The sequence below is a fragment of the Athene noctua genome, chromosome 1 (assembly GCF_965140245.1).
Source record: "Athene noctua chromosome 1, bAthNoc1.hap1.1, whole genome shotgun sequence".
Taxonomy (NCBI): domain Eukaryota; kingdom Metazoa; phylum Chordata; class Aves; order Strigiformes; family Strigidae; genus Athene; species Athene noctua.
In genome coordinates this window covers 61365248-61379683 of record NC_134037.1, presented here as the reverse complement: position 1 = coordinate 61379683, position 14436 = coordinate 61365248, and the positions used below count along the sequence as shown (strand labels likewise).

Here is a 14436-nt window from a genome sequence, read left to right as displayed (position 1 = left end):
GGTAAATCCATTTCTGAGCAGAGACGCGGTGTATAGCATAGCCTGTGCTTCATTTGTGGGTAACTTTAACCACTAATATAGTCAGGATGGTACCAAGGGGTTTGGCTTGTCCCCTGGGCACTGGAAATTTTCACCTCTGCTGTGTCAGAGAGAAGAACTAGAACAAGAATTTAAGTAAAATTGGAGGAAAGTTTGTGAATTCTGTCCATCAATAGATTTATCATTGTGAATACCCTTGCACTAGACACACATTGTGGATACAAGTTGTGTCGTTTTCTGTCTGTGAAGCTATGAAATGATTCCCTCCCCCAGTAGAAAAGGTAACAACATCACTGTGAAAAACACATACTTACATGATGTATTTTTCTGGGTTTTATTAACTCAACATTGTCTCCTACAAATACGATTTGTCATTCACCAGAAGATTTGAAATGTAGACTTAAGTTACACATAGGTATAAAAAGCATAAAACAGCACACATGGTACCACTGTTTAGACCAGAAAACATTGTGTTGTCCCACAGATAAGAGCACTATTCAAGCTCAGCTCCATCGCCTTCTGCCTCATGGATTCAGTCTCCAAAGCTGCAGATGCTTCTGCTTCTTTTCCCTCAGCTTGTGAAGCCCTGCCGGCTTTCCCCTGGTGTTTCTCACCCATGTCTGGAGCATGGTCTGGGGAACCGCAGGGCAATCCCATCCTGCTCCACCAGAGGTAATAAAACCTCGGGTTCCTACTGGCTCTTCAGAAATGTTTTCCTCCTTCTCTTAATATTTATGTACAATATATGAAGGGATACGATTTGCGTCTTTGATTTAGACATATCTCTTGCCTCATACTTAAACAATAACTTGAAAAATATTTTACAAAGAAAAAGAACATTGTTCATCTGAATGTCATTCATTATTATATTGCTATATTTTATACCCTATTATTAATATATACAAAGTTTCTTAATTGCCTTTTACAGATGCATGGAAGCATATAATATAACAGTTTTAAAGTATCCCATTTTTAGAAATTTTTTTTCTTGGCTCATGTCAATCTCTTTAATAAACTATGGTTGCTTGGAGAATATAGGAAGTATTTGGAATGTTGTTTAAAGTTTAATAATAACTGGTAGCATGTCCATTTGCGGCCTGAACGGTTGAAGCACCTGTCAGGGCGATCTGGTAGAGATAGCAGCATCATAAGACTTAAACAATCATGGAGGGCTGTTAATGTGCAGTGTCGATGGGTGCCAGGTTCTGTTCTTTATTTGGGGCTTTTCTTTTCTTCGGCTGCGTTTTATTGTTGTTTTCCCTCTGTTCTCGGTTTTGTCTTCGGGCTGCTCGCCCCTTGCTTTCCTGTCTTGTCTCCTTGCTTTCGTCTTTGTTGGACTTTTTTCTTTTCTCCTCCCTATTTTTTTTCCCTGAAATAAAAATGATGGCACATTAGAAGGTTTGCTCAGGCTGTTGCAATTTCTGACACTTTGCCATAGCCTGTAAAACTGACCCTGGATTAGCACGTCCCATTAGGATCTGGACACTAGTTCCAGTGTTTAGAAATGTCCAACTCTTCATCAGACTACTAAATTCGGCCTCTAGACTAGCACATCCCATCAGTCGGACTCTGAGCAAAGAGCCGAGAACTCCCTGGGGAGTCCTGGTGCTTTAGAGCTCATAGACTGTCTCCCACAGCTGGGGGTCACAGATCCATGTACTCCACCAAAACACAACTGGTTTGGGTACATCTATGACTGAAGCCAGGTAGCATTAACTACTGACTGGTCTAAATTTGTCTGGGGCTGGGGCCCAGAGATTACGGTGAGAGGAAATTAGCCATCGTATTACTCCCCTTCACTGCCAGTGCTCAGCATCTACATCTTTTAAAAATCCCTCTCCCCTCCCTTGACCCCTACCACACCCACATCCCAGGATTGAAACATGAATCTCATGACAAAGTGTCAGCTCCAGCACAGGTACTTGACCCTCTTCAGACTAAAAAGTGGTGTTTCATGTCTCAAGTCAAGTTTAGACCATCGTTACAAAACTAGGTATTGAAGTACCTTATTGCTTTAAATGCTTATAAAAGTAAGATGTTGAGGATTTAGTTATCGCTACAGACCCCTCCTTCCTATCCCCTTAGGAACATTAAAACTTTTGTGTATTGGCTGTGGAGGTGATATTGTATAGTGCATTTACTCTCGGACATAAGAAAGACGTTCTTTGTGCTGAATGTGGTGAGATAGTGGAACAGGTTGCCCAGAGAAGTTGTGGCTGCCCCCTCCCTGGCAGTGTTCAAGGCCAGGTTGGACGGGGCTTTGAGCAACCTGATCTAGTGGAAGGTGTCCCTGCCCATGGCAGGGAGGGGCTGAACAAGATGATCTTCTAAGGTCCCTTCCAACCCAAACCATTCTGTGTTTCTATGATTCTATTCTTTCTATTTGCTTTACAAATCAATGCAGGTATGACATTGAATTGAACTTGTATGTACACCCAAGCCTAAAACAGATGATTAGATTTTTTTGTGTGGAACTGGTTCATCTACTGAGCTATGCAGCTGTGATTCATCTGTGGTTAGATGAATCCCAGTGATGTCTTCAAAAGCAGCCTCGCTTTAGAGTTTCACGATACAGTGTCATACTGACCTGTATGCCTTCCTACATGGAGAAATTTCTGGACAAGTATTAAAAAGTATCTGGTCAAACTGTTTTATGATATCCTGGCAACAATACTACTGAAAACAATCTATCCCTTTGTTACTGAAAAAGTACTTTTTGCTTTTAAATATCAACAGAAATAATCCAGGCTTTCCTACACCAATGTTGGGGGAGTTACACAAATCTGCCAATAACCAGAGCTGGGAGTTTTTGGTGCCTTGATAGGCTCTGGGGGAGTAGGTCACTGTGAGGGACTAGGGACAGGGGCAGTGGCTTTGTTCTGAGAACAGATGACCATCCAAGGAAAAGTAGGTCAGATGAAGGGAGAGAGATTCAGAGGTGAAGAGAAGGCAGAAAGCAAGGAGTAAGACTAAGATGTGAGAGTATGCTGTATCCTCTTTTTGTTGTGTAATTCTATGGGCTTATTTTACAGCTTCTCCATTCCTTACCATCGCTGCCTGAGATAGGAGAGCAGAGGAAGGTTCGGACAGACATGTTAAGTCAAGTAGGGACAAACATCTGCCTTGCTCATCTGTTGTTTCTGAAACATTCAGTAAAGCTTTAAATGTAAAACGGCACCTCAAATTTTAGGTAACCAGTCAAAGATTACCCCAATCTACGCCCACATACCCGCAGAATCCCTCTCTGAATTTGGCAATGCCATCTAAGATGTGCAGCAGTGAGCAGGGGAGACCTGCAGAATGGGCATGCGAGGCTCAGCGAGAGCTATCACCGCGGGGAGAGCTGGGGGAGCTCCATGCAGAAGCAAGCCTGCCTCTTACCCAGCTGTAATGCTGTCTCTTACTAATGGATAAATGACAGTATGAAATTTCGTTCCACTGGTTAGTAAATACAGTTGGCCCAAGATGAAATGTTATTTGAATGGAAACTGTCCAGACATTCAGTGTTTGACATTGTTCACTTGGTGATTAGCCAAAATCCTTCAGCTGCGACTTCCTAGCCACAATTCTGCAAGTATGTTGGAATGACATGTAATGGCTTCCCTTTCAGTCATGGATCAGGATGTATTTATGTGTGTGAATATACTAAGAATACGCTATCTCTGTCTAGCTAGAGACTTATCTAGGCAAGGCTTCACTGTTTTAATCAGACTGGTGCCACTATAAAGAAGAAGCAAAACTGATCTCTGGAAAATCCTTAACAGTCCTAATTCTCTTCTGCTCTGAGGATAGATAGTTTGGAGTCCTCTGTGCAATTTTATACATGGTTTAATGCCATCACCTCCACGCTGCTGCCATTTGTGAAAAGATCTGCCCTCTGGACCTGTACTGTTCTGGTAATAAAGCATAGAAGGGTCATCTTTGCTGGTTGTTTAGTTCCTTTCACCACTATTTTAAAAAACAGTATTTTTTATACAACAGTATAATGTTACTTCCAGTCAGTCTTTGGTTCAGGATAGACCCAAGGGAAGATTCTATCAGCAGTTATCTGTTAATGTTGGGGTGTACCTGGAACCACATTCTTGTGTGCATCTCTCTCCCTGTTTGTATCCCCGCACTTTTCTTCCCAGAGACTTGTTCCTGAGGACTTTTTCTTCTTCCCACTACTTGCTGAAGCCCACTTCATCACAGCACACTGAACTGGGTGACAGAAGTTGTGGAAATCCATTGGAAATTTGGGCATTTGGCTATCCGTGAAATGAAAAGTGCAAAAATGCCACAGGTTTGCAAGTTCATCTCGGAACTACTTTGCATTTGAAGAAGAAGAAAAGGCAAGGACAGCATTAAAACCAAAGCCCATCAGAGAAGTAAATGATGCAATAATGTAACTTCGAAGAAAACACTCTCCCGAAATTTCAGTTTCCCTTGTGAAGGATGTTGTTGTTAGAAAATCCTTCTGCGTCTGAACACGTGGCACTGTATGCATATGTCTATATTAATGCACACACCTCTACACATATCGGTGCCTGTCCGGGTGTCTCTCCTGCATTTAGAGGCAGCTCCCCGCGGGACGCGGGCGCGGCGGGGGGGCCGGGGGGGGCCGGGGCCGGGCCGGGGCCTCCCGCCAGGGGGCGCTGCGGTGCCGCGCCAGGCCGGGCCGTGCGGAGGCGGCGGCGGCGGCGCGCAGGAGGGCGCACGGCCCCGGCCCGGCCCGGCCCCGGCCCGGCCCCGGCCCGCTCCCCTCCCGGGCCGATCCCCCCCTACCCCGCTCCCTTCTCGCTCCCCTCCCGCTCCCGCCGGGGGCCGGCTCCCGCGAGCCCGGGGTGAAGCGCAAGGCTCCGCGTGCGTGGAGGGTCCGTTCTCTCTACCCTCCAGTTATTTTTTCAGGAGTTAGCAACGAGTGTTTCCTGTCCAGTTCCCTTCCTCCGCGTTTTGTCTGCTGTTACATCTTCTGTCTGTGCTTTAATATTGCGTACAAGGTGAACTTTTTTTTTTTTTTTTTTTTTTAGGATGCCAGGAAGAGGATATAAAAAAAGGCGGCGTGTTGTGCCACAACACGGGAATATATTGTTTCCTGATGGGCTATAGAATTCTCTTACGGTGATGGCTAATGCTACTAAAGTTTATGTCTTCTTATGGGTTCAATAAAACCTTTCAAAATTTAAAAAAAAAAAAAAAAAAAAAAAAAAAGAGCGTAAGTTTTTAAGTAGGAGATAGTCAAACATTTTCCAAGAGAATGTTACGGTCATGAAGATGTTGATTCATGAGCTTCTAATAGTCCTGTGAAGTAATTATTTGGCATTAAGATAGCTTTTGTTCCAGAACTAAAACTTTCACACAGCAAACTGTACCGGAAGAATTAGTCTGTAGGCACTGCCCAGTGAATTTTCTTGTAGGTAAGGGGTATTTTACTACTTCTAATAATAGTAACCTTGTATATTGAAGAAAATCTACAGACATGCTATAATTTTTAGAAGTTCAGTAGTTCAGATTAAATACAGACACGAAATTAATTCAGACAACAATATCATGTCAGATCAGTTTAAAGGTGCTGAGTTCTTGTTAATCTAATTTATAGCCCGTGGTCAAAGAAATCCCCGCATCTGCCATTTATGCAATCCATGTCTGAATGCATCTTTAAGTATGCAAACCAGAGTATTTCAGACAAGTCTTTGGATGATCACATCAGATGTGGTGCTTCCACTAGACCTATCACCATATTTTATGAAGTAAAGGGAGGAAGGGTTCATCACAACTTGGGAGAAGTTGGTACTTAAGAGCATGTGAGAGAGAGTGAGTTACTGAAAAAAATCATGGCTGATGTGGATTAACTACCGTAGGTTACATATTTCATCTACTTTAGGCATTGTCACTTAGTCCCACCCTATTATATTCAGCTGTATTTGCTACAGGGAACTCAGAACAGCACATTTGTTCCCTTCTCCCTTCCATGGGCACTGAAACCCCAAACCACCGTAGGAAGGCATAAAATCCTATTGTGCAAACTGCTTCGCTTTGGTGGGGGGGCTGTCACTGGGTAGGTCCCATGGAAACCCCTGAGGAATGAAAATCTGGCGTCAGGCATTTGGGATGATTGTATTTCTTCTGGAGACATCACTCCCATGAACAAATTTACCCTGGGAGAGCAGAAAGGTCAAGAAGAGTCACTGAACTGAGCCCCTTGGGGTTGCAGGCACCGACATAATCGGCCCCTATCTGGAAGGGTCCTGGCGCTTCTACTGTGCATGTCACCACGGACCACAAAATCCTCCCCACTACACTGTAATGAGCCAAAGAGCTATAATAAAAGACCACAAGCCACAGCTGTAACATGCCACAGTGTTCTTTTGCACCCCTCACAGCCTCGGCTGACCTCTCAGCACTTTCCTGGCTACTGGAGCAATGTCAGCACCGGTCCGTCACCCTTTCCTCATGACGCGACCTGGACAAGAACAGCATAACATGTGCCGAGGGAGGTTACCAATAAGAAGAGCACGCCCCAGGCTCTAAAACCACTTACTACAGCTTTACATCTATAATACAGTTGTGTCATGTTATGCAAATGAGTGGATCACTCTCATTTTCAGGAAAAGTAACTTCTTTTTTTTTTTTCTGAAACACAGGCTGTAGCAAGTACTCACGCTACTTGCCAAGATAACAGGCATTCAAACCCCCAACTGCCCACTGATGCAGAGGACATGCTCCTTTCATTCACAAGTCACTAGCAGCTGATTCATCTGGTATGTCTTTATGAAGTTTAAAGAGCATAACTTTCTTAGCAGCAATCATTGTCTTCTTAGTTATAGTGGCCCTATTTTATAATCAGTAAGTTTTTCAGGTGACCAGAGTGGTGAGGTTCAACAACTTCAGAATTACCTAGGTGCTACATGGCTCAATGCATTTCCTGGCCTTACTTATTCTTGAAGATGCATCAACTGCTGAAGTGAATATGGATAAAAATTTTAAAGGTGCTAAGGTCCAAAGGCATTCAAGGAGCAATTAATTTGGCCAAGCATAGGTTCTCCTGCTGTTGAGATGCATGAGGACAGCCTACCTGTCTTCCACCTACCAGTCCAGACAGATGCAGGTGTTAAGGCATGTGTCATATCCATAGTCCTATGTCGTGATCTTAGATAACCCAAAATACCTCAGATGATACTGACACTGTTGAGCAACCGCATTAGGGGACTTAGTGGCTAACTTATACTTATGTGCCCTATCTCCTCTTGAAATTGGAAATATTTCTCTAGATGTAGGCTCTAGGTGATGTTGGAGCCTGAGACCTACAGAAGTCTTTCTATGAGATTTAGAATCCCTGAGCTTCATTTGCCTCTGGAAATAGGATCTGGACAGCTAGATTGCATTCACTCAAATGTTCTTATTTATGTTGTGTGTGTTAGCCTGCGCTTACAAGAAGAGTACAGTGCCGAAGCAGGCACGTTAGGAGGAACGAAAACGTTGGGTCTAAATACAGGAATAGACCAGGCCTGTGCAACAGCCCTTTGCATAAACAGTCAGAGGAAAGAGGAGGCTGAGCAGATCAGCTATGCCAAAACAGGAGATGTCAGGCTTTGCTGCTATAGCAGATAAAGAACAAGTTGTATCCCATTAGGTGTATGGGAAGCAGGAAGGGATCATTTATTCTGTGGGCTGCTTGGGAAATGACACTGCTACACTCATGAGCTCATAAGCAAGGCTTATGGAAAGTCCCTGGCCTAACTGTCTTGTGATGACCTCTTTGCAGTAGAAATGGGTTGAATCTGCTTTTCCTGTGCCATTGCTGGTGCCTGAAAATACAAGAATATCCTCCAGTCAGAGAAGCAGCCAGAGGAAGAGGATTTCTACAATGAGTTCTGTTCGCTGTTTGTGGAGAAATTTACTGCTGTCTCTTCAAACCAGAGCCTGTGGGGATTTATTTCCTTTGCCCTTGTCTGTTGGGACTAAGGGAATTTGTTAGCAGTCTTGTTTTAATCAGGACTAATGTTGTGCTAACAGCAATTTTATAATTACATAACAGTTTTCATCTTATAAGAACCCACAGCTTATAAACCGGGAACACAGCTTCCAAAGACAGTAAAGTAATGGCTGTTTAGCAGTGCAGAAAACCACTCTTCATTGCTTAGGATGGGAAGTGACATACACCATGTTGGTATTTAGGAAAGTGGCATTTTCTCTCTGAGCTTGCTTTGAGATTTTTAACAGTGGCTTCTGAATGGGATTTGATTTTTACATCTCTCCTAAAAGTGGCAAAAAGGTGGATGAGTGTCCAAATCCACCTTATAAGCCTCTTTTAAGGCTAACAGAATCAGATGCCGATACAAAGATGGATCATAGTAGTGATTGGTACCAAACGCCCTTACCCCATTGTTAGAGTGTCAGGATATTGGCAGAAATCTATAATAGCTGTTTTCCTTTTAGGCACCAATAACCCCAGCCCTCCCATTAGCCTGGATTGAGGTCATAAATATAGTCCTTTTCAGAGACTTAGTTCAGCTGGTGTAGCCTTTTGAGCAAACCAGAAATAAAAATGTGATGCTGCATTATGTCAGAGCTGCATGTTTAGTCTGACTCTCTAGAAATAATCAAGAAAAGTTACACATGATAAGAGACAGATGCTAGTGCCTCAGCAGACATTTGAACTCTTCTAGCACAATAGTAAAAAGGAGAAAACACCCAAAGAAACTTGTTTCTTTAGTACTCAAATTTGTACTCTGAGTGCTCTGAAGGGAGGGATAAACAAGGAAAGACATTTTCCTTGGCTTTACTTAAACCGACTGCATTAATGTAACCTGCCAATTCAGAAGACACTTATGCAACCCTGATGTTCAGATGCATCCATAAGAATGTTTTTTTTTTCCCCTAAGCAACCATGACTTGGAGCTGGGCTATACCGATGATTTAGTACAGATCTTGGAGGGGATTTGTGAGTGCTGAATCTAACGCTTGGGCAAGGCCCTGGCCTGGTACTAGATGCCAGGGCCAGGGCACCTGGCCACCTTCCATCAATTCATTTGCTGGTATAGGTGCAGCTATACACTCCTCCTGGAGTCCCCTCCTTACATGTCTTTAAGTTTCCCAATGTTCCAGGAAGGTAAATGAAGATGAGGAGTCAACAGGATACACCTCTGGCCCTGCTCTGCACGGTTCACTTGTCCCCTCCGCCCTAAGCACAGTTTGTTTGCGTTCCTGCCTGGGGTGACACCCGTGCTGACAGGTGGGCGGGAGCCCCAGCATACCCCACAGGTAACCCAGGCCAGGCTGATGGATGAACCGGCTGGTCGGCAGTAGCTAACATGCAAGGAGACGGCAGCCCCTGACGGATCCACTCAGCAAAACCATCAGCCCAGAGCCAGGGCGCTATTACTTAAATTCACCAGAGGCCCAATTCTGCCCTCTGTTGTACTTGCTCAAACAGATGGAGGTCACCAGGGTTGGGCTCTGGTGTAAATGAAGGGAGAATTTGCTTTCAAGGATACTTTTTAAAACAAGGTGTTGAAAAATGACTGTTTCTTTCTGTTTCATGTCTCCAATGTGTGTGTACTATTTGAGCTGGCCAAAGCATTGATCCACCCCTCTTTAGATAGTGCCATTATTTCCAAATGCTTTTACATGCTGATTAAAATGACAGGTCAGGTTTACTAAATTTCATACAGATCAGGGACTCCAATGGTCCCCTTTTAAAAAAGGTGATGTGATATTTCACTTTGGCCATCTCCATGTTTCTGAAGATTTTTTCTCACCTACTGAGAGGATACCTGGCAGTTCACCAGCTAGAGAGCAACTTGTGGAGAAGCAGATTGGAATCCCCGAGACTCTCGGGCTGCCTCTGAAAAAGGCTCAGGAAATTTTTATGCCAAAGTGAGTCAGAACTTAGCCCTAGGAAGCTTGGGGAGCTTGGGTGACCAAGATGCTATCAAAATGATCTCAGGTTTTCAGGCTCTCAAGTCTCAGCCTGGCAGGTGGGTTGCCAAAGACCAATCCAATGGACAACCTGGCAGGATACTAGTCAGAAACCTAACACAAAGGCAAAGTTGTTTCAAAACCTGCCTGCTTTCCACTAGGAGTCCATTGAAATCAGCTAGTTTCTGGGAAATGTGATGACTTTGATAATCTGGTATTTTCCATCCCTTTGGAAAATGCAGCCCTATAAAATATTAAAAAAAGATTTCTAAGCCAGGGTCATGGAGGACATGCATGAAAAAACTTGAATGCAAATATTTTAACATTGCCCGTAAGTCTTCAATTTAAAATGAATCACAGATAGAATTTGTCCATGTCTTGTCTTTTTTTTTTTTTTTTTCCCCCAAGAATGTGATAAGTTTATTCTTTTTAACCCTCTGGGAATAAACTGTGCGTTTAGAGCTGTTTGTAGTAACACAGGCTTTGCACACTGAAGTGAGCAGTCGGCTTTATGAGTCGCTTGAAGTGGAATGTGAAGAATGAGTATGCCATGTGACAGTGCATCACTGGAGTCCACTTCACTTAGTATACTTTATAAACTGACCACTATGCCATTTAGATTGGATACAAATGAGGTCGCATGGCCCAGAGATTAGAGGAGTTGCAGCCCCCACTGAGATCAGAAAGCAGCCTCTCATGATGGAGGGCACCACCAAGTACTAAGGAAAGTCTGTAACCCCCTAGCCACCCCACCAAAAGATCTGCCCTGCGTCCTGTCTAGCACAGTTCCCACCAGCAGTATACAATGGCAGTTCAGTAGAACCTGCTGTAGGTATGTTTTATTTTTCTGCTTGGTGCCTGACTGGTGTCTTAAGAATGCAACAGCAGTGCTGGTAAATTGGTGACAATCTCAGGCTTTATACTTCCAGGTGTGCCCGTGGGGTGTGCACACTCCACGTGGCAGGTCTTATTACAGCAGCTGAATTGTAGGGCTACAAAAAGGTTCTAGGGAACCTGAAACTTTTGTACTACGATGTATTGCAAGAATTCAGGACCTTCTCTAGCCTCTGAAAACTGGGACTGTGGGAACCAGCAGTCTCTCTTTCCAGCTGCCTCTTGCCTCCAGATGAAGAAGCCCACTGTACACAAGTCAGCTAATATGTTCATGTTTCTCTTTAAAACTGAGTAAATAATCAGTTTCCTGCCTCCTCCAAGAACTTTTACATTAGTCAAAAGGTGAAACTACTCGGTATTTCTACAGATTTGAGTGACACCTGCTTTTGCTAGCAACTCCTTAGGCACTCTTTTACAACATCTGAGACCAACCCTGTAGCCACTAAAACCAGCAATATTTTTCAAGGGTCTGGGATGACATGCTCAGAAACACTTTATAGACTATCATACAGAAATGTAGAAATCTCAGGGGCAAGAAAACAGCAAACAGTTAGTTCACACATACTGTAGTAAGATACTAAATGGAGAAGGATGCTTTGTCCAAAGAATCCAGAGTAAATAGACCCTTACTCCAACCTCAACCAGAAACTCAAAGAAGTTACTTAAAATTGTTGATGTACTTTTGAAAATGTTACTCGAGATGTATCTATGTTCAGGAAGTTCATTAAGTGCTCTGAAAGAGTGAGTTGCTTTCAGTTGAAAACAGAGGTTCCATCAACCTTAAGCCTGTAGTATTCAGAGGGATTCACAGAGAATCTTCCATCTCCATATCGCATGTTCCACTATGTCATATTTCAGTTTAAGAGATTTATCCATCATAATCTGATTTAAGACTGCTGGCAAAAAGAATCTAGCAACATAAAAAATACTATGGCTGGGAATGTGATCCTTCATCTTATTGATGAACCTTTTCTTTCTTTATAAAACAGTCTTCATATAACTTCCTCAGGTTCCACAACTGTAAAATGGAGCTGGGAGTTCCTTAATTTTGCTAAGTGCTTCGGAATCTATAGATAAAACCCACTACTGCTGCAAATCAGATCCACTGAAGCAGACAGAGAGTCCTCCTTATTTCAGTTAATGTCTTGAATGACTAAACGTCATTCTTCAATCAAATAGAGAGCTCAGGATCCTTCTTTACAGAGTATCGTTTCCTTGCTCATGCTTAATTGCAGCAAGGGCTGGATCACCCACTGGCATTCTCTCCCACCACCCACATACGTACAAGAAATCAAGTCAGATCCTCTGGGTTTAAACTAAATCCTTCTGGTTTAGCAATGCACATTTCTACTTAAGCAATAAACATCTGTCGTCTGCCATTCATTAATATTAATTATAAATGGCCACTAGCTCATGGGATCCAAGTCCACCAGCTGAGATTTTTCCAACTTTGACCTTGTTAGGCTTTGTATAAAAAGTGTTCAGAAGGGTCCTTCGAAGCTTGAAGCCAACAATAAGTGCAATTTGCGGAGTGCAGCATTTAGATTATGCATTTAGAACAAGGGCAGTCAGAAGGGGTGATGGGGAGCGGGGGAGGGAGGGAAGGAGGGAATACAGAGCCTGAAATAGCGTTCCTTTAAATGCTTAGGAGTTTTAGACCTTTCTGCAGGCTAATGACAGGGAGAGCCATTGTCCATAATGAAACTGGCCCATCCATTAAACATTACTGTAAATGAAAGGTTGCGTGAATTAAAGGTTGTTCATCTCATGTTTCAGGAATGTAGCTGTGTTTCATGTCTGAAGCCTGTTTTCCTTTGAAATGGAGTTCTTCAGATGACAAATGAGAGAGAGAATTTCAGAAAGCAAATGAGCAGAAGTAAATACATGCTTAAGAACAAAGCAGAGACATAACTGTAGCTGTAAATCTTTATACTGGGGCTACTGTTTGCCATAGATATTAGGGAGGATTAGTTTAGAATTGAGAAATTTCATTAGTGGGATATTTTGCTTGTAAACTAAAAAACAACAGAAAAAATCCCCACAGTTAAGTGTTAAATTCTAGCCTTAATATCACCTGTACATCTTTCACTCATTAAGGGCTAGTTAATTCTTTTGCTACCATTTTGGGTTTCATGGAACGAAAAATAGAAAATTTAGGAAATTCTTCTGAATTTTGCGTGGCCACAGCATCTTTAAATGATAAATTATTTTTTTTCCTCCCCTTTAATTTCTTGCCACTGCAAAATTGCTTCCATGACAATTACTGATAAATAATACTTGTTTGCATCAGTCCTTACAATTAGCTCTTTATTTTTCAGGCCTAATCATACAGCAGTTTTACCCTCACAGACCACATCTGCTTCATCTGCTCTTAAAATATACATAGCTTTATTGACAGAGAGGTGCTAGCTTATATCTCTGGTGAATTAGTGTACCAAGTTCACTGAAATTTCTGTAAGAAAATAAGCCCTATACTCTTCCTGTAACAATGATTCAAAGCTGACGAATGCAAAGAGGAATATGAACAGATATCTCAGCAATGCAAATGACTAAACTGTACAAAATGAAAGGAAAGCTGATTTCAGTGCTTTGACTCAGGCCCAGATAAAAGTCTGAGCTTGGTAAAGACAGCAGGAGGCCTTATATTGAGGTCAGTGGACAGAGACACTTGGATTTGTGCTCTGTAAATGTGCAGTATGCTGTTTCTCTGTGGAAGTGTTACAGAAAGCAACAGGCAAGAAAAAAAATCTGGAAATTCTGTAGAAATTTTAGAAATGCTTATCAAAGCCCTGTCTAGTCCCTTACTAGGCTATGAAGCTGAACTGCTATACTTAGACTGTCTCTGATGGATGTTTGTCTAACCTTAAAAATCTTCCATGATGGAGATTCCCACAACCTCTCCTGATCTTTATGATCTCTGATAATAACATTGAATGTTATCATCTCATTGGGAACACTCTGAAGCTCCTTTGAACCTTTATAAAGGAACATTATGGCAGTGAGTGTTTTCTTTTACAAAAGTTATGAAGTTATTTGGAAGAGAGCTGGGAGGTGGCAGCCTAAGCAGACCAAAGGCTACATCAGGTGTCAGAGCTGGCAGGGAGAATGAGCTGAGAAGAGACGATGAGACTGGAGATGCAGAGACCTGGGTGGAGAAAAGCAAACAAAACTGCCTGGGTGGGAAGAACAGGCAAATATCCAGTAAGATGAGGAGAAGCAGCAGCCAAAAAGTGCTCCGTTGTTTTCACTTTGTTACAAAGGAATGCTGAAAATCCCTGCTTTACAGCTAGACTCAAAGTACTGTGAAGTCAATGGGATTTCAGTGGGTCTTGGATCAGGCCCCTTAAAAGAAGGGCAGCTGTAACACAGTAATGAATGAGTGCCATTGCTGTCCACAACTGGCAGAGTTATAGCAGCATTGCTATACATGGAAGTGTTCCACAGCCCAGGATTTAGCTGATTAAACAGTGCTGCATGTGTCACCATTAGACCTGAAACATCCACTGCCTGATTTACTCTGTAGCTCACATACCCTAAATATTTTGCATTCTTGGACTAAATCTGATAGATGTGCTAGCAAACGTCTCTCTTGCATTTTTTCTT

At 42.7% G+C, this 14436-nt stretch overlaps 1 protein-coding gene across 1 annotated transcript in view; it reads right to left on the bottom strand.

The window, feature by feature from the left end:
* Window positions 1–372: 372 nt before the first annotated feature.
* Window positions 373–14436, bottom strand: part of RSPO3 (R-spondin 3) — a 61577-nt gene continuing 47513 nt past the window's right edge. The window contains exon 5 of the mRNA XM_074923837.1: window positions 373–1408. Coding sequence (XP_074779938.1) covers window positions 1215–1408 — 194 coding nt within the window. The 3' untranslated portion in view covers window positions 373–1214. The remainder of the gene's footprint in view (window positions 1409–14436) is intronic.